The 24147-nt window shown below is 35.8% G+C and overlaps 2 protein-coding genes across 6 annotated transcripts in view; one reads left to right on the top strand and one right to left on the bottom strand.

Annotated features, from left to right (window-relative positions):
• Positions 1 to 1911: 1911 nt before the first annotated feature.
• On the top strand, positions 1912 to 9676 carry LOC124410259 (group 3 secretory phospholipase A2-like). Of its 2 annotated transcripts, XM_046888485.1 has the most exons (5): positions 1912 to 1926; positions 4795 to 5153; positions 6973 to 7132; positions 9033 to 9185; positions 9307 to 9676. In XM_046888485.1, exons 1-5 carry the CDS (start codon positions 1913 to 1915, stop codon positions 9404 to 9406), a joined length of 786 nt encoding a protein of 261 aa, XP_046744441.1. In that variant the 5' UTR covers position 1912; the 3' UTR covers positions 9407 to 9676. The 2 variants fall into 2 exon arrangements, with proteins under 2 accessions (XP_046744441.1, XP_046744440.1); XM_046888484.1 differs by lacking the exon at positions 1912 to 1926 and having other exon boundaries at positions 4592 to 5153.
• Positions 9677 to 13310: 3634 nt separating this feature from the next.
• LOC124410699 overlaps positions 13311 to 24147 on the bottom strand; it is a 161426-nt gene continuing 150589 nt past the window's right edge. For all 4 annotated transcript variants that reach the window (XM_046889280.1, XM_046889279.1, XM_046889282.1 and 1 more), the window contains 10 exons: positions 22450 to 22519; positions 19201 to 19254; positions 17149 to 17250; positions 16468 to 16539; positions 16208 to 16352; positions 15192 to 15343; positions 14836 to 14991; positions 14391 to 14525; positions 13858 to 14031; positions 13311 to 13518 (listed from right to left, as the gene is read on the bottom strand). In XM_046889280.1, the coding sequence (XP_046745236.1) occupies positions 13861 to 14031; positions 14391 to 14525; positions 14836 to 14991; positions 15192 to 15343; positions 16208 to 16352; positions 16468 to 16539; positions 17149 to 17250; positions 19201 to 19254; positions 22450 to 22519 (1057 nt within the window). In that variant the 3' untranslated portion in view covers positions 13311 to 13518; positions 13858 to 13860. The remainder of the gene's footprint in view (positions 13519 to 13857; positions 14032 to 14390; positions 14526 to 14835; positions 14992 to 15191; positions 15344 to 16207; positions 16353 to 16467; positions 16540 to 17148; positions 17251 to 19200; positions 19255 to 22449; positions 22520 to 24147) is intronic.

Raw genomic sequence — 24147 nt, 5'->3', positions numbered from 1 at the left:
GTGTCAAAACTCGGCTCATGCAAGGTTTTACCGCCTAATGCATGGCAACCGAAGAAACACAGATTGTTTACCGAATCGCGGACGTTCCGACATCTCTGCGCAGGCTTTGAAACCATCGAGAATTACCTTTAAGCTAGTATTACACTGTTCGATATAGTCCCCTTCGAATTTCAAATTATTTTTCCATATCTCAGAGCGTCGTTGAGAACGATAGCGTAATGGAAAAAGGAATAATTTCGTAATTTTAAAGAGCCTTAGACTACTTGAAAAACGCGGTTCGATTTTAGATGACGAAACTTTACAGATACGTAAATAAGTATCCTGTAATTACCGAAGAAATCTTAGAAATAAAAACTATTCAATACTGTGACTGTAATGTATAATTGAATAATCGAAATGTGTTTTTACCACGCAAATAAATACTGAAGCATCGCCGCTCGAGAAGTCGTTAAATTGCAAGATAAACACTTGCAGTTGGAATTTGAGTCTTCGACAGAGTCTCTGGCATTATAAATGCGAGCGAATGACTTGTTCGCAAACACGTGGTATATATATATATGTGTGCCAGTAATTCAAGGTGAGATGATTTGTAAATCAGCGAAGATTATCACCGTTAAAATTCGTGCCATCGACACAGATACATTCCTGCAAAAATGAAAGTCAATCCAGCGTCGATTACTTCCAAACACGTATCACACATGACAGCTCGGTTATTTGACATTTGATATTCGATAGTGGAAAACTCTCTCGACTAACGATTAAGCAAGAGTAATACAAACGAAATACAATCAGCGAATAGCTATTGCGAAATTTAGTATCTACTACACGTAGTTTAAACTGAGATATTTTTTTATGATTTTTTTTTTCTTCTCTGCTTTTGGACGAACAAACTTAGGGTCTTAATTCTAATACCAACTCGTAGGAAACAATTAATCACTATCAATCTTCAACACGAGTGGCATTGACCCAGTATACGTATATACATATATATATATATATATATATATATATATATTTATATATAGGTATATACGAAGTTTTGCACAGCTCCTTAAAAAATGAATAATGAAAAGTACCGCGGGTTACCGCTTCTATCATTATATCTTTACGTACTGTGAATTTGTGGAACACTTGCGAGGAATAAGGTCTGCAAGGCCAACGCAAGAATAACTGAATGCCATTCTGTCTTGCCAATTATTATTGGCGTACGTATTATTTGATCTCTAATGGACGGTAATTTCATGTCTCAAGCTGCTGTAGCCCCTTCGCTTTTCTTTGGCAATTCGATAGTCGATTCCCTGGATAAGAAGAAGAAAAAAAAAAAAAAAGAAAATTAATAAATTATAATGAAAAAATGGCAGCACTTTTGTGCCGGAAGATCTTTACTGCCTGTAATCAGTATCTACATTGAGTAAATTCTTAGAAGAATCTTAAAGCGCGATCCAAGGGTGCTTCTTTGCCGAGACTCTCGCCCAGAGAGAATCGAAAGTGAAGGTTATGGTGGAATCGTCCAGGAGTCGAGTTGAGCGGTGATTGGCCAGGTAGCCGAGACGGGTGTTTTACATTAACTCTATCGCTGCATGTTCACCGTAAGTGCATCGACCAAAACCATCAGTACGCAGTCCGAGGCCGCTTTTGATGCGGCGTGTTTTTTTTCGGCACCAAAATCGTGGCGATCCCATCAGTTGATGATATCAGCGAGTAATAAATGGCCGGAAAAGCAGCGAGTTTCGTTCTTTCGCGTGTATTGGAAATCAAAAAGCTGCGCTATCGGTGCCGTGAAATTTCTTCCGGAACGAACAAAGCGGGCAAAATCACTGCCTGAATGGCCACGTGACGGGGAATTTTTCAATTAATCACAAGGTACAAGGTTTACCTACAAGCCTTCCCATATTTCATACACCCCGTGGGAATGAATGAAACCAGGTGAGTGTGTGTGTGTGTGTGTGTGTGTGTGTGTGCGGTTCGTGAGTTTCGAATACGAATTTGGTATTCAGCCTTATTTCGCTCCTGCATCTCGCCATAAATCATCGCATCTATCATCTGACGATTTCTTTGTACCGTGAAACGCAACCTGCTTTCTCATCCCGATTCAGCGAGATTAGAAACGCGCGTCCTGCGGGCCCTTGTGTGTGTGTTCAAATTGCGTAGGCACCTTACGTTTTGACGGGACTCGCGATCAACGGGGACAAAAAACGAACAGCATCCACCGCAGCTTTAACAAGGTGTTAATTAAAATCGTGTACCAAATAACCCCGGAGAAGAGAAGACGAGGTGCTCGGTATAAATGCCGGAAAGAAATTAACTGACGCTGCTGCTGGTGCTGCTGTTGCTTTAGGCACGAAGTAACAAAAAGAAGAAGAGAACCAAGAGGCGGAGAGATATAATAGAAATTAGACTGCGGTACAATTGAAATAAAGAAAGAAGAGTTGAAATTCTATTCTACAAGGAGGTACGGTTTTACACATCGTAACTCCAACGAATGGTTCGTTGTTGCTAGTAATTAGAGGCATTAGAAGACGTTAGAGAAGAGGAAAAAAAAAAAACTGTGATAAGTAATAAAGTAGCAAATTACCTGTACACTGGAATTTCAATGCAGACCTTTGTTAGGCGGTTGCAGCAACATTTTCTCGGTTCTCGCTCGTTTTACAACTGTTATTATTATCTCGTTGATCGTACGGTAGAGCCTGTTGAACGATACTCAATCAGTCCTTGCTCCAGGGCCCAAAAGCGGAAACTTCACGAGTAAATACAGGTGTTAGATTTTCCGAGATTACTGAATTCGTCGAATACGTTTAGCGCTAATGGTACACTCGATACTTTGGTGGATATAACCACCTGAGGCGACCATCACGCACCTTGACCGTTTCGTGAGTGAACGGATGCTGTTTTGCACGATTTGTCATATCGATTAATCACACATGTTGATGCTAAGCGTTTTCAGACCCCGGCCAAGGCTCAGCGGACCTTCGTTTCTTGACCAAATCTAGTTCAAGTACAATTACGTCCACGGAAATGGCCGATACAGATTTCGACCGAACTTTGTATTCATAATTCATTGAATTATGGAAGTTGAAGAGTTTTTTTATTACGTGGGATCGGAGCCTGTTTCTGAAGATCGATAAAATTTTTCAAATGTCAAAAATTTCTAAACATTACTTTCGCTACTGTGTCCACATATCGATTTTGTCACATTTCGTGAGTTGCTTTCACTGTCCGCGATGCAGTCTGTTAATTGAGTAATTCGTGAGTCTGTAATCAAGGACTCAATTATCCTGCAGTAGCCCTGATCAAAATCAGTACCTACGGAAAATGTAAATCAATTAACTGGCTGAATCAGTCGTTCTTTGTACCATTCAATACAACGACTGCACCAATTAGCACCTCGAGAAGTCAACAAGCATTAACCCAAGCATAAATCTCTCTGTGTGCGTAGCTGCGGGTGCAAATTGTGCGAAACGACGTGTGAACTTTTTTTACATAACCATGATGAAATCTGGATTAGAAAATCGAAGGTCTTCTCCTTCGCCACAGACTTGGCCTGAATCTTGACCAGCGAGTATGCAGAAGCTGCTGAACTTTGATGGTCATGGCGTCGCTAAAGTGTCTCGATGGCATCTTTTTTCATTTAATTACCTGCACCTCGTGCAAATATCTCTCGTGGAAACAGGCTGACAAATAAACAAAGCCACGTATGGAGGTACGGTGAGAAGAAAATGTCACGTACCGCGTGCACATTATCTTTACGATCTTGATTACACCCATATTTAGGTGAGTTTAAATGAGCGTGAAAAGTCTTTGCACTTTGTACCGTACACATTTGAGGCAGCCGGGTCAACTATGGTAATTGGACGCAGGTGAAGCAAGGAAAAATTGTCGAAGAATGAAAGAAACCAGTATAGGTAAAGTCACATGTGAAGCGGTTCAATTTAGTCAATCCACTTCCACATTTGAATAGGCATGTGTAAAAGATGATGAGCTAAGCGTGACCGTTTATTGTTAACATAATTTCGTCATTGACCAGCAACGTTACCATAAATACCTGATGCAGCGTGCCCCTTTCTGCGTATAGCGTTGATGACAGTGATTTATTTCCTCGTGGTTATAAAGTGTACACACGACGTCCATTTGGCTCGGAAAATTAAAAACGCTGCGTTCTAACTCATTATACGCAAAGTTCCGCCCTTGGGGCTTAGGCTTCGGGGATAACAGTACCTACGTAATCCTCAAGATCACCGATTCCTTTATTTGTCCTGTCGCATTCATCCTTGTTATTAATGGTCCGTATCCCCCCCCTTGGACACATGTCATGCGGCGAGAGAAGTGATTATTCGTTGGTCAGTTGCGCGTTGATAGCTGGACCAAGATCACCACAGCAAGAGCAAAAAAAAAAAAGAAATACCCGTCGAGGCTTCAAGACTGTCCCATCGAATAGAAATTCTCTCAATCACTTCGGTCAATTACGAAAAATCTCCTGTCAAATTACGCCGCGTTATTACTTATTCCTTTCTTAGCGTAATAAACCTGTTTTGTGTATCTTCTCGTCACCAGCTCGCGTCGTTAATTCTGACTTACCTACCTGTGAGAATACAAACTTGTGAAACAATTAATTGCGCGTAACGAATGTGTGTAATTATTATAAGCACGACAAACCGCATGGTTATGGATCACGATCCTCTTCCCCCTTTGTGATTCCTCCCGAATATCCCCTCCCTCATCCCCCTCTCTTGAGTTGACTCGCCTACCTCCTCTTATGAATAAAATTATAAATCCCCGAGCTTTTTTGTCGGGCAGAATGGCTCGCGGTGTGATCCTCGCCCTCCTCCTCGTCGCCCTCGCTAATACGGAGCGCGTCTTAGCTCAGCAGGAATATTCGGCAACGTCTTCGCTCGGGGATGAAGATTACACGGACAACGCCATAGACCTCGTGCCAACCTCGACCTCATCCCTCGAGGATTTTTTACTCACGATCCGGAACCCTTTTCGGATTTTCAACCGCCCCGAGGACCAGCTTGATCGTAATACCGAACGTTTCTTCCTCGGTTTGCCGTCGGGAATACGTGAAGTATTTTTTGCAGGTCGTGCCATCGCTCAAAACGGATTTGGCCAAGTCATGAATCAATACGGGAAACGCATTCAAGCGATTTTTCCTGGTGAGTGTTCTTCTTTTTACATCTCATATTTTTCACTTTTTATCCGTTTACTTCCTTTTCATCACGATGCTGACACATTTTATGTACACAAGTTTTTAAGCTCCAGGGTTCTTTTAATTGATCATCCTGGGATATAATCTCGTGCTTTTTTGCAATTGACATAATTTTCGACATACCGTTCGCGCCTGTCACTTGACGAATGATAACGATATTATATTATGCTTGCTCTGCAGTCATTATTATGCAGCATTGCGCTCTTCTCGTCTGTCGCAGGTCACTTTAACGGTAAGCGACACTAGATTTTCCCTCACGTCACGTTTATTTCACTTAATTAGAGGCTGCTTGTAAACCGGAACGCGTAGCGCTTGAAATACTTCCGTTTTACCCCCAAGACGAGATAAAAAATAATCTCATGGTTATAATCGGGTTTTTTTTTTTTTCAAGTCATACCCATCTTTTCTTTAATTTCTTAGTTTTCTTTATTATAAAACGTTGTTATAGCTGTTGGAGATATTATCGATAACTGAAATTCAATTTGCAATCGCTGCATTTTTCAAAGTATAGCAATTAAGCACTTATTATCGGTATGCATTGTCGTTGAATAACTGCAGGTTATGGAAATGTTGTTATACCCATTATATGAAATAAATTTCAAAAAAGAATAAATAAATAAACTCGCGCTCGTGTCACTCTAATAAATTTCTACGACCACTTTACGCAACAAATTAAACGAACAACCGCATTGCCCCAAGTAATATGGTTAAATTTTACGATATTCGATCATGTCAATGATTAACTGAAATATTCGTGTACCAATTACTATCAAAATTCACGCCTGACAAGCTGCTGCAATTCTGAATATTATTTTCGAATGAATCGTATTTCCTGATTTCATGTATCACACTATATACACACTCGAATTATATTCTAACTTTATATAATAATCCAGCGTATTTTGATCCATCATTTTTCTTATTTTTATTCATTGTAACTTTATTTTCTCAACTACGCGAGCTAAAGTTTTTACAATAACGGAGAAGATCCAATTTCGTTGGATAAAAAATATTATTCACTTTTGTATTTAATATTTCTTCGCAAGCAAGCGAATTACCATCTTTGTAAAAATACTTTTTAGCGCTAATGTATAGAATATAGTTGCAACTGGTACATCAAAGCTGCATTTCAATACCGAAAACGATACTTGATTCGACGCGTCCAATTATATGACCCATAAATTAAACGCCAGAGCAATTATAGTAATTATTATTCGCGGTTCGCGTTTCGAATTAATCGATGCATGAAAAAGCATCCGACGTTTGGAAAGCCGTGAATCGAGCAACGCCACGTTTCCCGAATTGCCTAAAATAATTATACGCGACCCCCGAGGAATTACCAAACTGCAGAAATGACGTAGCCATATACCTGCATAATGTAGTAATTAAACTTGCAGCCTGCGATATACAGGGTGGCCACACACCTCGAAAAAACTGGAAAACCTGAAAATGTCAGAGAATTTTTAATCTGGTCATGGAAAAAACTGAAAATATCACTTTTCTATCAAGGGTATTAGAAATAATTTTTTTATGTAATAAGTTGACTTTTCTTCATCGAGAGAACAAGTCATGAAATTTTTTTCCCAAAAATTTGTGGCCACCCTGGATATTATATAATTAATCATTGCTAACCGTAATAATTGTCGATAATTTCATTCGACTCCACGCTACGAGCGATGGGATTAAAAACATCCCCTAAAACAGTCCGCGAGCTCGATGCGGGGATGAAACGGTTCGGAAATGTGCATTTTTATAAATTTTCCCAGGAACTCGTTGGTGTGGCAGCGGAGACGTGGCTCGCAGTCCAAACGACATCGGGATCTTCAGCCTGACCGATGCCTGCTGCAGGACTCACGATGCTTGTCCGGAATATATTCTCGCAGGGGGTAGCAGCAGGGGGTTGAAAAACAACGGAGTATTTGCCAGGTATTATGGAAACGAAAAACGGTTGAATTAGAGCGAGGATTCGAAGCGGCGCGTCTGTGTATTTAAATTGGTGCTGTGCAATTAATCGATTAATCGATCAATTGATGATTTCGATTAAAAGGTTATATATACAGTTAGGAGGCCTAAGGATATCGATTTTTCAAGAATTTTTCTTTAGAAGAACTTTTAATTTATTAAAGTGAAATTTTGTACATATATTACAGTAACTTTTAACTGTATTTTAACATTTTTCATTCGTAAAAATAATTGTTTTGAAAACTGGTATAGCTGATTTTCGGGAGCAAGTAAAAAAAAAAAAGGTGTCTTGTTGCGAGCACGATATCTCTGGAATGAATAATATAAAATGAAAAAAAAACAAAAATATTTCGTTATTATAATGTATTATCTTGTAATTGATCGAAGTAATAAACAAAATAATAATTTTTGACGAAATAGTGGCTTCTTAAAAAAAAATCGATCTTTGACAAAAATTTAGGCCTTAAATTCTTTATAAAATGAAAAATACTTATCGGTGAGAAAAAAACCTTCGATTAGTTACTAAAAAATATACTTAAAAAGCTTGTGTTAAAATTTGAAACTGATCGGTTAAGCCGTTTCTGAGAAATCATACTCACCGACTTTAAAAACAGAGTTTTTAGAAAAACGCGTTTAAATAAATTTCAGAAGCACTTTACAAGTAGTAAAAGTTTTTTTTCAACTTACATCGAATTGTCAATATATTTGCCGGATTGACAAGAAATTTTCTATGCATTTACTTAAATACATGTGCATTACGAAAATAAAATTAAAACACAAAATTCTATTTTTCGAAAATCTTAACCGTATATAACCCCTTAATAATTTTTCTGATTAACCGATTAATCGACGGTTTCGATTCGTGTACCGATTGACCTGCAAAGTTATTAATCTCACAGCACTAGAAAAAGGTCTCAGAGGAATCACCTCAGCCTCTCAAATTGTTGTTGTTATTTACTAGCAGCAAGGAGTAGAGAGAAAAAAACAAGAAATTTCTCATTATTCACGCGAAATGAAGCCACTGGGGCTTCCAAGGTCTTCGCTCTACCTATCGTGATGCAATCTCCCACGGATCAGCCTCTCACGAGTATGTCGTCATTCCGCTTTGCCCACCGGGATTCTGGACCGAAATGACAAGTGCATTCGGTCTGATTGTGAGAGAATGCTCGCGATGCAGTTCAATCGTTGCGAGAGTGAAGGTGTAACACCGAAGAATGAAACCGGAGCTGCAATATGACTGGAGAACATTGAATACTACATCCGGTTTTAAGTCTGACGAGATTATCGGGTTATAATAAGTACTATTCCACGTCAAAAATCGGAATTCAACCCACACTCGTGCCTATGTTGTATTATGCCCATAATATGGGCACATATTGTATGGTGAAACCGATTAAACATCACGTCGCGTACGTCTATAGTCGATTAGGAAAACGTGATTATTGATAATTACCTTATCATTCCAACGGCTATCGGGTCTTACGAAATATCAAAAGTTCCGTTAACAATCTCGGACGCAGAGGAAAAAAATAAGTTATAAATTATAAGATTAGAAGGTACGGGCTAATGGGATTTAAGGTCGAAATACTTACGGTTGTTTTTACGCCCGAGGTATCGAGTTCGATAAACTATAATGTGCTTTCGAATATAATACTATTAAATTTGATGCTAAATTTTCGAATCGACCACGAAAAGTTAGTCAACCCCGGCTAATTTTTATAACACAAAATTTTTTGCAACGGTGTTTTTTGGCAGATTCTAATTGTTATCTGCATTAGAAAAACGAAAAGATAAGAAAAAAAAAAAGAACGATATGAATATAAGATTAACTTGCATACAAGACACGATTTCATTTCGTTTTCAGATCCCATTGTTCGTGCGACGAAATATTTCACCAGTGTTTGCGAAACACCCGCACGCTGATAGCGAAGAAAATCGGTATCACTTACTTCGACGTCCTTCAACCTCAGTGTTTCAAACTGGAATATCCGATCAAGCGGTGTCTCCGGTACATGAGGTAATTCCAATTTGCGAATAACGTCAACGGAGGCGACGAATTGATAGCGAAATACTTTGTCACGAAATCTGATAGATTTTATCATTCTTTTTATTATTATTACTATTATTTTCACCTACAGTTTTCCGGGGACGAAGAGATGCGTTCTGTACGAATTCGACACTTCTGGCAACAAGACGTGGCAATGGTTTGACAACGCCCATTTTCTGGGAGCCTTTTAATCGAAGACTTAATTACAAATATGTGTCTCTTGAGGAATTCAAATTTTTTTTAAAACTAAATTCTGACTCAGACTGAATGGGCGATTTTATTTATTGCTCGTCGTTTAATGGCGTGAGGATTTATTAGCTGCGTAAAGATCACACATTTGTGCTGAAATTTATTAAACATTATAAGATACTCAATTTTCTTCATGAATTTATTAATTTATATTAACCGCTAGTCTTTCGTTCGAAAATAATACTCATTTATTTTAACTTGCCGATTACCGCGCAACCGCAAACTAAGTAAGCTGTAATGGGAAAGACTGAAGGTGTTTGAAGAACGTTTTTTTTTTTTTTTTTTTTCTAAGGAATAATCCGTTATTGAATATTACGAACATAAACGTTTACACGATATTCGTATACCTGTAATCATAAGAACGCGGAACTGTTTTATTTTGTTTCCTTTTTTCTTCATGTTATAAATAATTTATTATACTGAAATTGTGTGACAATACTGCAATATATGTGTAGATAGTTATACAATAAAATACGGAGAGTATGTGAGTGTGGTTGATTTTTTTAAACTTATAAACAAGCGTGCGACGTTACGCGATATATGTTCAGTCACTTCTGACACTGTTTGTTTTTACTTTTTTTTTTTATTATTATTTTGGTTTTGTTTCTGTTTTGCATATTTTCACATATCACGGTGAAATGTCTCTCAGGCGTGAACATGTATGATCTGGAAAGAAAAAGGAGAAATGAACATAAGATATTAATGACGAAGAAAGACTAATTAAGAATATATCTGTAACAGAGTTTGAAAATAATTTTCTTACAATATCTGTGCGAATTAATAAATTGTTCATGAGAATGATAGCGAAAGAAAGAGAGAGAAAGAAAACAAATATGTATCAATTACGTAATCCTTAACTTTAGTTTAAATAAATAATTATCCATATACGCTTTGGCAGATATTTATACCTAATAATAATAATAATATATATATATATATTACGTACATATATATATATATATATATATATATGTACATATAATATTATATGAACTTTTTTTCATTTATTTCTCATAAAACTTCATTAATATGTAACGTTAATCAACAATACATATAATTAATGTACGCTATGTATATTAATATTTGAAAATAAAACGAAATTTCAGCTGTTTTATATATATATATATATATATATATATATAATTATATATATGTATATATATATATAATATAATTAGGTAAGGCTAGAGTGCAGAATTTTTGTCTATCTAATAATTTCATACTCTATATATATATATATCATATAATATATATTTATATGTATTTAATAATGACCAATAACGTCTAGATATTATATATAATATACGCGTCTGCTTCGGCATCTGGTCGGAAATCTTGCCGGAATCTGATTTCATTGTTTTCTTTTTTTACACTTCATCGCGTCCATCACTCTAATCATCTTGTTCTTATTTTAAATATATCGATATCTATACATGACGATTTTTTATATAATTGTGTATATTGATGTATATAATATATATGTTATCAATTTCCTACAATGTTTATTTAAAGCCGCTATTGTTACTTGTAAGTTGTAACGTTCGTAAACCACTGGCTCAATCTAGTTCAATAATATCGTATGGATAATAATTCGCCTATACATATATATACACACACACACACACACAGAGAGAGACTTACTGGGGTAAGTGTGTGTGTGTGTGTGTGTGTGTGTACATATATGCCTCCGATTATTCTTTTTTTAATTTATTTTCCTTCTGGCGAAAATCTGATGCATAATATAATCCGTAATGTAATAACTTATTGCGATATTAACTATATCGTTCAACTTGTAGATTATATTTGAAAAGCGTGGACGTATTCAGATGAAATTGCAATTTAGCGTAGTCAGACTATTTAATTAAATTTCTAAAATACCTTCTTTAATTTATACCTACTGCTTATAATAATAATTATATGTTCCCTAAGTTAATTATGCTTACTTATTACGTATGATTCTCCATCCTTATTCACTTTTATATCACAATCAGTTGTTTACAATTTTCCGGATTCACCGCGAGTCTCCCTTATTCCACGGATTCACGTACTTTAATCATTTCAATGTAAAATAAAATTTATACACGGAACAAAATGCTCGATGACTATATTCTATACATATGTATATATATATATATCATATAAACATACTTTTTGTCGTTGATGAGAAAATGAGAAAAGCGTTGAAAAATATATCAGATCTATCAAATGTTGATACTTATCAGCGTAATACTTTTTAACTCACCTAAAAGCTCCAAGATTGATTATAATTTATATGGATAAAACTGATTTAAAAGTTCTAAGCTAAGTCGCTACGAGTAGTTTATCCTTATTCTTTATTAACGAAAACAAAGTATTCATAGAGATTCTAATTTTTACACGTATGTACTCATATCAAGCGAGCTTTTATTTGTAATATTAATTTACGAATGATGGTAAGAAAGTTCAATTCTTTTTTCACGTTCAAAAATTATTTCCTTATCATGAATGTTACATCTTTTTCTATCAATCAACTGGTTAACAATAATTAGCGATTCTCACGTTGATTGTGTAGCAGCGTTTAAAAAGGAACAGGTATACGTAGGTAAATTATATGCATTGAAAGTGTTTTCAACTTATTTACGAGATTCAAATTCAAAGTTTCTTTGTTAGGATTTTTTTCTTCCTTCGTCAAAAAACTAAACATACAGATGTAAGTGATAAATTATTACACATTTTTGTTCTGTTAGATCTTTTTTCATGCGTATGTGTGTATATATGTGTATATATATATATATATACGTATAGTTATATTCTTATTTAATATGACTAGATACGTCGGTTTTGCATGGTTATTAATTTCGGTTTTTCTGTTGCTGTTTTCTTTTCTCTTCTCTCTCTGTTTCGAAAACTCAATAATGTTCTACTTTCATATTTCATGATAGCGAATGAATGTGCATAGTATGAAGCTTAAAATCTAATCATAGAGCGACCATAAATACAGTGCTAGCTGTTATCAATGAGCTTTTTTTAAATAAATAAAATAAAAATAAAATGCATTACAAATGGTTAGCTATATACAGTTTTGTTATACAATCTAAAGCTCTATAAAGATTTTGCTTTTTTCAACCTGAATAAAAATTCTCTCTACATCTATCTATGTATACCTTATTATTTTCTCCTCCTAGAATTATATCTATAATATGTTATATATAATATTAAAATACTTTAGATTTAGATATATATGAATATGTATATTTATCTACGTATAAATAGGGTATGCGAAATTTTTGAAAACCTAGCCTACAGACTAGAAATTTATTCAAAATGATAGATTGAATACGTTAAAAACTACGCGCGTTTAACAAGATTGTTATTACAGGTATTCAAAATTCAAAATACCCTTTCAATCTACATTCACCATCGTGCCTATATTTTATATCCTATACCTAAGCATCATATTATTATAGAGAACTACTTAATAGCAAATTTCAACAGTATGAAAACAGTAGAGTACATACGTACGTAATACACATACGAATTTGTAAAACTAGACAACCTAATTGCACCTTAAATTTTTCCCAATTTTTCAATTCAATGATCAAATCATCCGACCCGTTTCAGTAAAATATTATCTATTATTAAAGTAATAACCAGAAAATTAAAAAGAAAAAAAAAGAATTGATCGATTGACGATAACGGGTGAAATATTTGCGAGCCAAAATTCGAGCTTATTAACAAAAAATTAATACACGGTACAGTGTAAATTTCTTTTTTTTAACGTTAATTGATATTTTTGGTACACATATGGATATACATATACAAAATACATATATACATATAAGTGTATACGCCGCGCAACAACATTTTTCTTCTTTTGTTTGAAACTTTTTTAAATTCTTACGATGTAATTATTATATATTTTATCATACATACCTATGTAAATTATATTAACCGTAATAATAACTATATAATAGTTTTTATATATATCACACTAGGATCCCCGTTGACGACAATCAGCCGCGATTCTTGGGATGAGATACTGATGATGACTCTGATGGGTTCCGCCAGCAGAACCCTGAAACGAGGAGCATAAATATCCTTTTTTCCAACCGTTGGGGAATCATTGCTACTCTAAATCCACAATCTCGATCAAATTCTGCGGTAGCTTTTTTTAAAAAATTTTTAATTCACGATCAATATTTTACAGACTTGATTAATAATAATAATAAATTCAATATGGCGGCCGAAGTTATCGCAGAATTTGGTCCAAATTCTGGATTTGAACTATCGAGATGATTAAAAAAAAAATTGTGGTATTTACTAATTGCAAATTCATGTGTTTTCTTTTTTGGTTTCTTGTTTTTTACATAGCGACTGACCTATTTCTCTTTGCCCAAAATTGAAAATACCGTACCTGTCATTGCTTGACGGGCTTGTACCTGGCCAACTTGAGCTGCACCGGGTTCGCCACTTTTACATGGAGAGCGATATCCTCGACGGGGGCTTCGCGAACGTCTTGTCCGTTGACTGACACCACCCGATCACCTTTTGCTATTTTTCCCGACTCCAGGGCGCTTCCGCCGGGCAACTACAAGAAAGCATTTCATAGTTTTTCTCTCTTTTTTTACCAAAAGATACTGTTAAAAAAAAAATCATTTCTTAAAGTGTTGCTATTGTGATAAAATGTGGTTATAATCGTGAATAACAAGTGAATCCCGTTTTTTCAGTACACTAAATTTTTTTCACTCAATTAAAGTCCAGAATATGCAATAATAGATGGTTTAATGCGATGGAAAAAGTTGATTTTTATTGAATAATTACTCGGTGTAAAAATTCAAACTTGTTTTCAAGAGTTTCTCCTCCGAAGTTCGAGCTGAGGTTCGTTGTTGGTTCTGTTGAATTTAAAATGCATGGACGATTTGAGAAGGGCTCGATTCAAATTCTCACCATGTCTGACACGAAGGCGCCTTTGCCACTCTTAAAGCCCGTCAAGCAGAGGCCGACTCCTTTTCCAGACTTCTTTGGAAGTTCGACGTCGAATTCGTCGGGGGCTTTCTCCTCTCGCAACACTATCATGTGTATCTGTAAAAGTTCAGCGAGTCAATTTCATGGCCTTCAAGGATTTCAAGGATTCTATCCGATGAACTCAAGTCCCGCAAGAATAGATCAATTCTCTAGAATTCGTTGTCTCTGATATTTGACAATTGATAAGTCAGTCTTTATTTTTCATCCGTTGAACATACATGGATCTCAATAAACAACCACGGAATAAAATAATTTACGCACAAACTACGCAAATTATTGTGATTGTAAATATTTTTCGAGGTAGTAAAAATATTTTTTCTAAACGTATAAATTACTAGAAATGAAAGTAAAAATAAAAATCACTCACCTGCCCGCTGGCTTTTAGAATGGCTTCATGAGCCTTGGCGTATTCTATCGCCTTGAAACTTTCGTGACACATCTCGACAATCTGATCGCCGGGTTTTAATCGGCCATCCTTGCCAGCGGCACCCTCTGGGAATACCTCAAGGATCACGATGCCACCCTAAGGAGATTGGAAAAGAATAGTATCGATTAAAGCTCGATAAGGTTCCTGCGCAATGCGGTAGTAATTACGGGTAAATTGTTGCTAAACAAGCCGGGTTGGTGAATAATTCATCGAGAAGAATTCATCAAGATACTTTCATTTCGAGATATAATTCATTCCACGTATAAGGACGAAGGATTTAAATTTGCAAATCTCACCAGAGGCGTACTCGAGCCACCCGCTATGCTAAGGCCGATTGCCTTGTCCTTATCCTTCGTGAATTCGATCGTTGTTTCTCTGCCCACGGAGATTTCGCAGTCCTTCGGATCCTTCGGGGGTTCGGGCTCTTTAGGCTTTTCCGGCTCCTTGTCTGGAGGATAATATTAAGGTAAGGACACTGAGCGGTTATTAAATTATTGCAACTGTAAGCTACAATGACCTGTTTGAAAATACAATAATAAGAAATATTGAAATTGAAAAATACCAGAGATATGATTTTTTTTTTACTGCTCAAAACTTAGAATTTGTCATTTTTAGGAGATTTTTTTTTTTTTTAAGAAAATGAAAAGGTTTAAAGCAACTTGAGTTGGAAGGCTTTATTGTTCATAGTTTTGGAAACATTTTCAAAAATTTTCATTCAAATTACGGACAAAATGGCGGCATTACGCATACAAGTAGAAAACGATATGCGCCATGCCGCCAGTTTGTTATTAATTTCGATGAAAAAAATTTTAAAATGTCATTGAAACTATAAATAATAAAGCCTTCGACCTAAAATTGCTTCAAGTCTTTTCACTTTCTTACGAAAAAAAAACTTTCAGGAGCAACAAATTTATGATAATTATGCATAATAATGAGAAGAAGGATTTTTTTTTTCAGAACAGTGTATAATCAGCACCACAACGAAAAAATATATCGGCAAAGCGACGAGTGGCCAAGTAGGTGAAAGAGTAATTGCAAATTCGCGTTTCGCGACACCTGCACAAAATCGTTATCTGGCTAACTGCCTCCTCGAATGGTTCGGAATAAAATAGATGAGACGTGTAGTAAAATAAAAGTTAACGATCAACAGAGGTGGGAATTGAAGCGTAAAATTTTCTACTTTCTTCAAAATTTTATTCATTCTTTCTATACTCTCTCTCTCTCTTTCTAATTTATCTCGTGCGGGACGTCGAGACGGTCGTACTTTTTCGATGCGTTTTCAGAGAAAATATACATTAACGAATCCACTCACCTGGTTTCGACGAGTCGATTCCGTTAGGCGACGCCGAGTCCCCACCCTTGGCTCTTTCCTCCTCTTCCTTGGCGAGTTTACTTTGGTTAGGGTTGCAGACCGTCAGCGTGACGACGCCTTCCGTCTTCTTGAGGAGACCGGTCGCCTGTCGATTTTCATTACGTATAAAACCCTCAGAAGCTTGTAGGATTCGTTTTTCACGACGATAGATAGATTGATTAAAAATTCACTCGAGACTTTGTCAAGTTCCTGAAACTTACCTCGTCGTAACTTGATCCAAGCAACGAGTCCAGGTTCACAGCAAGAATCATGTCGCCCACTTGAAGTCCGGCCTTTTCGTGTGAAAATAAGGGAAAGAAAAAAGAATAATTATTATAGACACAAACAGCGTTGCAAATAATTAATTGAATTTGTAATCACATTACCAGAGTGATTAATGATTGTTTGGAAAAATTGTGACTACACTGAAATTATTCAATAATTATAACAGAATATTGTAATGATAATCGAAATAATTAGTAAATACAAAAGAAAATTGTAATTATACTAAAAATAATTAATGATTACAAAGGAAAATTGTAATTCTACTCAAAACAATGAATAATTACACAGTAATTACTTCGTAATTATTAATTGTTGCGAGCATAATTGCAATTTTTCTTCGTAATTATTAATTATTTTGAGTAAAATTACAATTTGTAATATGTAATTATTAAAAAAGTATAATAAATTGAATGTAATTACCATTTTCCTTTTGTAGTTATTAATCATTTTTAGGATAGTTAAAATTTTCTTGGGTAATCAATAATTGAAAATGGATAATTAACCATTTGGTTGGTTGGCAAAAACAACGATGCAGGATCGATGAGTAATTATTATACGAAATTGACGTTAATAATATAATCATAATGGTGAAAAAAATCTGTGAGATCCATTTATACCTGTTCCGCTGCACTTCCTTCCTGTATATCCGACACGAAAATTCCTTGGCCAACTTCGGCGTGTTTTCCTTCGATTATCATGATTCCCAGGCCATACTGACCCTGCAACAGATAACCGAGGTGCAATAAAGGTTTTAACCATCTTCAAGGTAGTAGAAAAGTAGTTTTAAATTTTCGCGACGAATACAACGAACCATCGAGGCAAATACGCATTAATTAAATGCAACAATATATCGAAGAGAATGAATAAATTATTGATATTAATGTAATTATAACCGTTACGACATGCGGCAATGATATCTCGGTACTTTATGCCGTTCGAATACAAGTGACGTTGCACTGTATATACATACCGAGGAAAAAGTGAATCTGGAGATCGGGTCATGGCTGAATTAGCTCAGCATGCGGTGACGTATTATCGTGCCGTTATATATACATATATTCATATATGCATAACCACTTTCGGTCCAGGATAAGCAAACATTAAATCTTAGCACGCGATTAGTTTCACTCTAAATTCGATTGACAGCCTAGCGTTGTAAAAAAAAAAGAAGAGGAAAGAAAAAAGGAAGAGGATTAATGTTTTCAAATTTCGACCCGGATGGAGACTCGGCCGATTCGATTACCGGAAGCTGATGCGAGAGCAAGCGATTATAACGCGTTCTGTCAAGAGTTTGCCGGCAACGTTGGGCTTGTTAGAATTTCTTGGATTAATTATCATCGCGGTGTGCGTGAAAGCTTATCAAGACGAGGATAAACAGAGAGGCGACTGCGGCATCGTCGGAGCTTTGCAAACTCATACTGCAAAGGGGAAAAACTACTGTACGTTGTGTAATAATAAATTCGCGATACGATAACCGAATGCACGATTCATTTTTTTATCCGTGATAACGAAAGGTTTTTGCGCGAAAAAATCTTCTCGTTTAATCAGGGTGGCCACAAAATTTTTGGAAAAAAAATTCTATTACATTTCCAGATTTTTCCTGACATTTTCTCAGTTCTAGTTAGTTACTAAAAGCTAAATCGTTCAGTTTAATAACTTTATATTTGGTTAAAATTCAATTCAAATTGAGGAAAAATATAACGTATAAAAAAGTCAGTTCGAGACAATTTGTTCTCACGATGAAAAAAAGTAAACTTATTACCGAAAAAAATCATTTCTAATGTTGTATTTATATACGTGTTGTATACAGTTAACTGAATTTCAGAAAATCTCAAAGTTGCAAAATACCGGCTTTTCATCGTTGTTTTTCCTATTTCAAATAAAACTTAACAACCTTACTGATTTCACCCTCAGATGACAAGGACTTTTTTTTATTCCTACTGTAGGTGTACTTCGAAACGGATGCGTTCCATTTTAATGCATCTGAAAAGCATCCCTGCAGTTTACGTTAGACGCAAATGCAAGCGCGAAACGCAATATTCTAAAGCTTTTACACGTATGAAGATGCTTTCAGTCCTTCGGGTGAAACACGCCTTTCATGTACATATAAAAGCCGTATTTTCAGCGCATATTCTCAGCTTTTCGCAGCATCAAAGATACCGCCGTCAAGCCCATACATGACGTTACACATTTCGAGGATAGACAGACACGGGTTAAATTATTCCTGACCTTTACTTGTCATGCATAATTTCTCATTGTAAGAAGAGAAAAAAAAAAAAAAAAAAAAAAAAAAATTTCAAATAATTATTCTCTTCTTTCCGATTCCCTGGAGATTTTGTTTCTCCGTTGTTTAATAATATAAATATCCTGGATCAGAGCGAATGAATTAAAGAAGGAATAAGAATAAATTAAGGCGTTTCAATTGTACTCATTAATGCGAGAGGATAAGAATCTTTAAAAAAAATGTCTACGTTATCGTTCTACATTACTATAAGCGTTGTGCTTTTGTTGTGAAGAAATATCAACGATCGCAAATATCATGACACAAAACCATTTTGATTGTATCGAACGCTGAGAAAAAATTGCAAAAATATGATAATTCAACAATATCCGAAAGTAATTAAGCAGCTCACAATTCTCAACTGTTTTGCGATTTTTATTACGCTCACCTTTTTTATCGCCACGGTTCTGACTCCCTTGTACTGGCTGAATCTGTTCGGGTCCTGGAAGCAAAAAATAAATATTTATAATTAGAATAAATTTCTGTACAAATCTAAAAGCTCGGGCATTGATTGATCAGTTTGTGCACTAATCCGTAGAACTAGAACTGCAAGGTATAAGAAAATACGAGGGAGGATTTTATCAACGTCGAAATTCAGTGTATAACATATATGTATATTACGTGTGTGAACGATGAGCAACTAGTCATCACAAGCGATCCCATCGACCCCTGAATTGATTAAAAGATTTTTGTTGAACCGGAATTAGTTATCTAACTTGCGGCGAACAATCTGACCTATGCAAACAAGAAGCAGCGATTGCCGCTCGCAGTTTAATCTCCCTTTTGTTCCCCGGTTATTGCGGGATAATTCCTTCGGTAACATTCTAGCTGACGGAAGCATTCGCCAGATTAACGAAAGGCGAAATTTGGCAAAATTCGACACTTTACCTGATTTCAATATTAACTGCAATTGCATTTGTCTACGTGCAGAATGAAAAAAAAATACGAGATATTCTCAGACCGTTTAATTGAATATCGCGAACAAGTTTGAGTAAAAAAATCGGGTGGAAAATTCGCAACGAGTTCGGAGAAATTTTTATACAGTTAATTTGGTTCTTGACGGTTCGACGAAGCTCTCGAAGCTTCGCGATAATGTCGATTTCCATATTTTCCGTATCGCTAAATGAGAGACAGCCAAGAGTGAATTTCTTTGCGAATAATGGATGTATAACAAGTCGATTTAATCCATTTCTCGATCCATTCTCTCAGTAATAAAATCATAACAACGATGAGCAGAAAAGAAACACAAGACGTCCGAAAGTTTCTTCGCGAAAAGACAACTTCATTCGGCTGTAAATGAGTGTGAAAAATTTGCATATAGACACGATGACGCGTACCTCGGTGTTATTTAACTGTCTTTATACCGATTATACAGCCAAAGTTTGTGTACAAAAGAAACTGAAAATCTTAACAAGAGAATTTCGTTTGTTACAACTGTTAAAAAAAATTCTAGTAAAATGAGTATAGTTACAAAAAACGCTTTAAATATCGTCACCTTACAAGAACAGACAAATTTTGTACAACTAATTGTAATTATTCATCGTAATTACAGTTGTAACCCCGAATTTGTAGTCTTATTACAAGGTTGAATCGGTTTCTCTATAGTTACCAGCGTCTTTTCAGTCAATTCAATTCACAGTTCACACAAAATAAAGTAACACTGTATTAGACAAGTTTCCGTTTACACAGCTAGAAAAAAATTTAATACATCCATTCCGTTCCATTTTCGAAACTGCATTAATGGGTAATGGTAAATAGGATGTAAATAATTAAGGACCGCCTGATAAGACAGCAACTAGAAATTTCTCTCGATCATCGACCAAGTGGAGGACAGGATGACGGACCAGCTCTATACATATAAGGCCATTATCACCGGGTCTCCATCGTCCGCTTGGTAAGTGCCATTTGCATCTGTGTAATGCGATGGCACGATGTAAGTGATGCACATGGCGCCGAGTGTGTTCCTCCATGTACTATGCACGGACGTGTGTGTATATATATATATATATATATATGTATATAGATATATATTTAATATATATATATACGTTTATTGAACGACACAACCCGGCGCTGCCACGTTCAAATAGGTTATCGTTGAGCAAACAACGCTCAGAAACTTTGTCCGCCGTGCACACAATCCGGGTAACGGAGCAAACATATATAGGTGTCCATATCAAGAGTATAAATCCGTTATGATTAGTTGTTAAACTCGGATTGTCCAAGTTTTTTTAGATTTTCTTCCTTTTTATTTTTTTTTCTTTTATTTAAAAGTTTTTTTGTTTTGTTTTTTTTTTTTGTTTTTAGATTTTTATATTCGTTGTTTTGTCTTTTGTTTACTTCGTCGTAAACAATATTCATTATCATCCAGTATCATTATTATAAAATGTTTAATACGTCACGTAGAGATGCGTTATAGGTTTGAAAGAGTTTTTTAGAGACGTACTTTTTCTCTCTGTAAACTCATGCGTCAATTCTAACGAATGCGAAGAGTGATTTGATTTGAAAACTTTGAATCGAAATTAAATCAAGCGTATCACGTATCGCGATAAATAATAATATCGCTTTGACGATAAACTGACGAAATTAGCGATTGAATTGATTTAAGTAAAATAAAATAATCTTGCCGGAAAGATTCATTCATACACACCGTTGTGTAAAATAATCCTATAAAAAAAAAAAAAAAAAAAAAAATTATTATAGAAATTCAATTTCGCAGACATTTGAGTGACATTTTGTTTAATTGACACTTTCCACAAGACGTGTCGACGCCTCATTAATTATGCATAATATATATGGAACGGAGAAGACTAAATTCTCGTATTTTTGTTTGTTAAACATATTTAGCCTGCGCCCTAATCAATATACATTTACAACAATGAACACGTATGTAGATCGTTGATAATAGAATACGAGAATTGAACGACCGCGAAAGAGACTCGATTACACAACTCGATACCATTTTATGTACTTATAGTCATCGCGCGTTATGTACCCACAGACGCGAATAGCAATTAACTTTACACGGTATCGCAATTATTGTTCCGTGGCGACTTGCGTGCCGAATTGTATACACACATTATACACATGGCGTTGAATGGAAATGGAAATAAAATTAGAGAGGAGATAAACGAGGTGGCGACAAAAAAAAAAAAAGTTCATCCAAATTACACGCAAATTATGCATCTGTTTACGAATTATACATGATCTAATTGAATTATATGTGTATATTCTTTTTGTTTTTTTGGTTTTTCTTTTATTTATAAATTGAGAAAAATTAATATATCGTTCTATTTTGCGACATACAAATTGATTGACTCGTTATCGACTGATATTTCACTGTTCGTGAAATGTGTGTGAAAAATTACATGTAAGTATAATAATCTTCGTTCTCTCTCTTTCTAGATTTTTTTTTTATTTTCATTTTCCATCATTTTTGAACATCGCAGCTTGATCAATAAGTGATAAGATTAGAGCGACGAATTTGATCCTGGTGATAATTGTCTTAACAGTTTTTGATTACTTTCGGCTCGTTTTTGTTCAGCGTTTACCGTCTGTTGATTACGTTGCGGTAAAGCGAATGAATGAGATGAAACAGAAGGTCGGAAAGAAAATTTATAAGGTGTATTTTACTTACGTCTTCGTCGAGGGTTGGTGGAAATTGAACGATCGGTTTAACTGCGAGGTCGTTCACCGCAGACGATCTCCTGTAACATTGATTAGAATCAGGATTAATTTTCTATTATGTTACGGATTTGTTAACAACAATATCGTACGTGTAGCAACGAAGAATTAACGAACTGTGAAAAGAATTTCCATAAAATTTTTCTCTCACATACCTATATCGGACATTTCGTTCCGCAAAGGATCTTTAAAGAATTAATGAAATCTGATCAAAGCAGAAATGAAAATTGTTTATCACGTATAATAAAATATCGTGGAGAGTTGATGAAAAGATGTATGAGGAAAATTTGTCAGGAAGATCGATTCGTTGAGTATTCGTCGTTGGTACTTGTAGAAGCTGTGTAGCGTTATACGATTACAGAGGTACTTGTGTATACAATTATTCCTGAGTAATTATACCGGCGTAGGTACACATGTAATATCCAATCTGCAATGATACTTTTCCACCATATATACACGAGATCCGTGTAAAACCTACACACGTGTTCGACGATGATAATAATCACCTCGCGTAAACATATCCAACTAAGTAATTGGAAGCAGAGAAAGAGGGGAGAGAGAAAAAGAGAGAGAGAGAAGGTAAAAAAGATAAATAACCGGCACCTCGTTTTCATGCGATTGCTTCGTATATATGGCGCAGCGGATGATTACATGATATGATCGGAAGCAAAAAACGGGACGAACGGAATTAGAGATAATAAGAAAGAATAATAAAGACGGAGACTTCTTCATCAGCGGATATGGGATTGAACTGAGTTGTTCTGTATATGAATTGCGACTGAAGTAAGGCGACGTGTGCAATTAGGAATGAAAAAGGATATTATATGGTGTATAATATATGGACAATTAACAGCAGCTTCAACCTACACGAAACTAAAGCATTCCGGAAGGTGGAACTTAAACTGCGCACAGTTGAGCTGCATTTTATAGTTAAATTCGGGGCATCACGTAGAGTTCTGCCCTTTTTGTTTCGAGGATGATGAGGCCCAAGTCCAATACCCTCCGAGACCGGAAGTCCGCGTATTTTTTAACAATTAGATCCATTTGCACAGTGGATGGGATGAAATCGCCGGTAGTTGAAGGAATGGATGTCAGTGGAGCCGACGAAGGCGCGGAGCTTGCGGCAAACCGCATTTCCCGGCATGATTTTTTAATATCACAGCTTTTGCAGGTGCCCTCGAGCTTCTGCAGAGGCGATTATAATTCCACCGGATTTCCGCCTCGCGTTTTAACTACCGCTCTGGCTGCACAATTAGTCTTCGTTTCCCTGCACCAGCCGCTATATATTCGAGGCGTTTCAGCAGTTCCCGGATCTCGAAAATCCATTAGGTGTAAAATAATTCAAATAATTATATAACGTTGACGGATCTTCTTGACGACAAGCTGCAACTAATTTCTCGAATTGTTTGCTCCTCATTTTTTAAGACTGCATTGTTAAGACGAGTGAGTGTTGCACTGACGCAGCGCAACAAAAAGACTAGGTCACACCTTCACTTTGCACCTCTTGTACAAATCGAGCCGATGAAGAATAAAACGTTGCTACTGTTTCTATCTATAAAATAATTTCCTATACGTTTCGAACAACGAAAGGCCAGCCGAGGCATTAAAATTTTTATCCGATTGTCCGTGGATTGTTGAAAATTCCGGTTTA

This window comes from Diprion similis, chromosome 9, assembly GCF_021155765.1.
Source record: "Diprion similis isolate iyDipSimi1 chromosome 9, iyDipSimi1.1, whole genome shotgun sequence".
Classification (NCBI taxonomy): Eukaryota; Metazoa; Arthropoda; class Insecta; order Hymenoptera; family Diprionidae; genus Diprion; species Diprion similis.
The sequence above is the reverse complement of the archived record's forward strand: the minus strand, read 5'-3'. Positions and strand labels throughout refer to the sequence as shown.

Bases quoted from the DNA above. Each gene is read 5' to 3' on its own strand.
- LOC124410259 (XM_046888484.1), top strand. From the start codon at position 4,754: ATGAATAAAATTATAAATCCCCGAGCTTTTTTGTCGGGCAGAATGGCT. The intron at 5,154-6,972 runs GTGAGTGTTCTT...AAATTTTCCCAG, and splicing joins CATTCAAGCGATTTTTCCTG to GAACTCGTTGGTGTGGCAGC. The intron at 9,186-9,306 runs GTAATTCCAATT...TTTCACCTACAG, and splicing joins CGGTGTCTCCGGTACATGAG to TTTTCCGGGGACGAAGAGAT.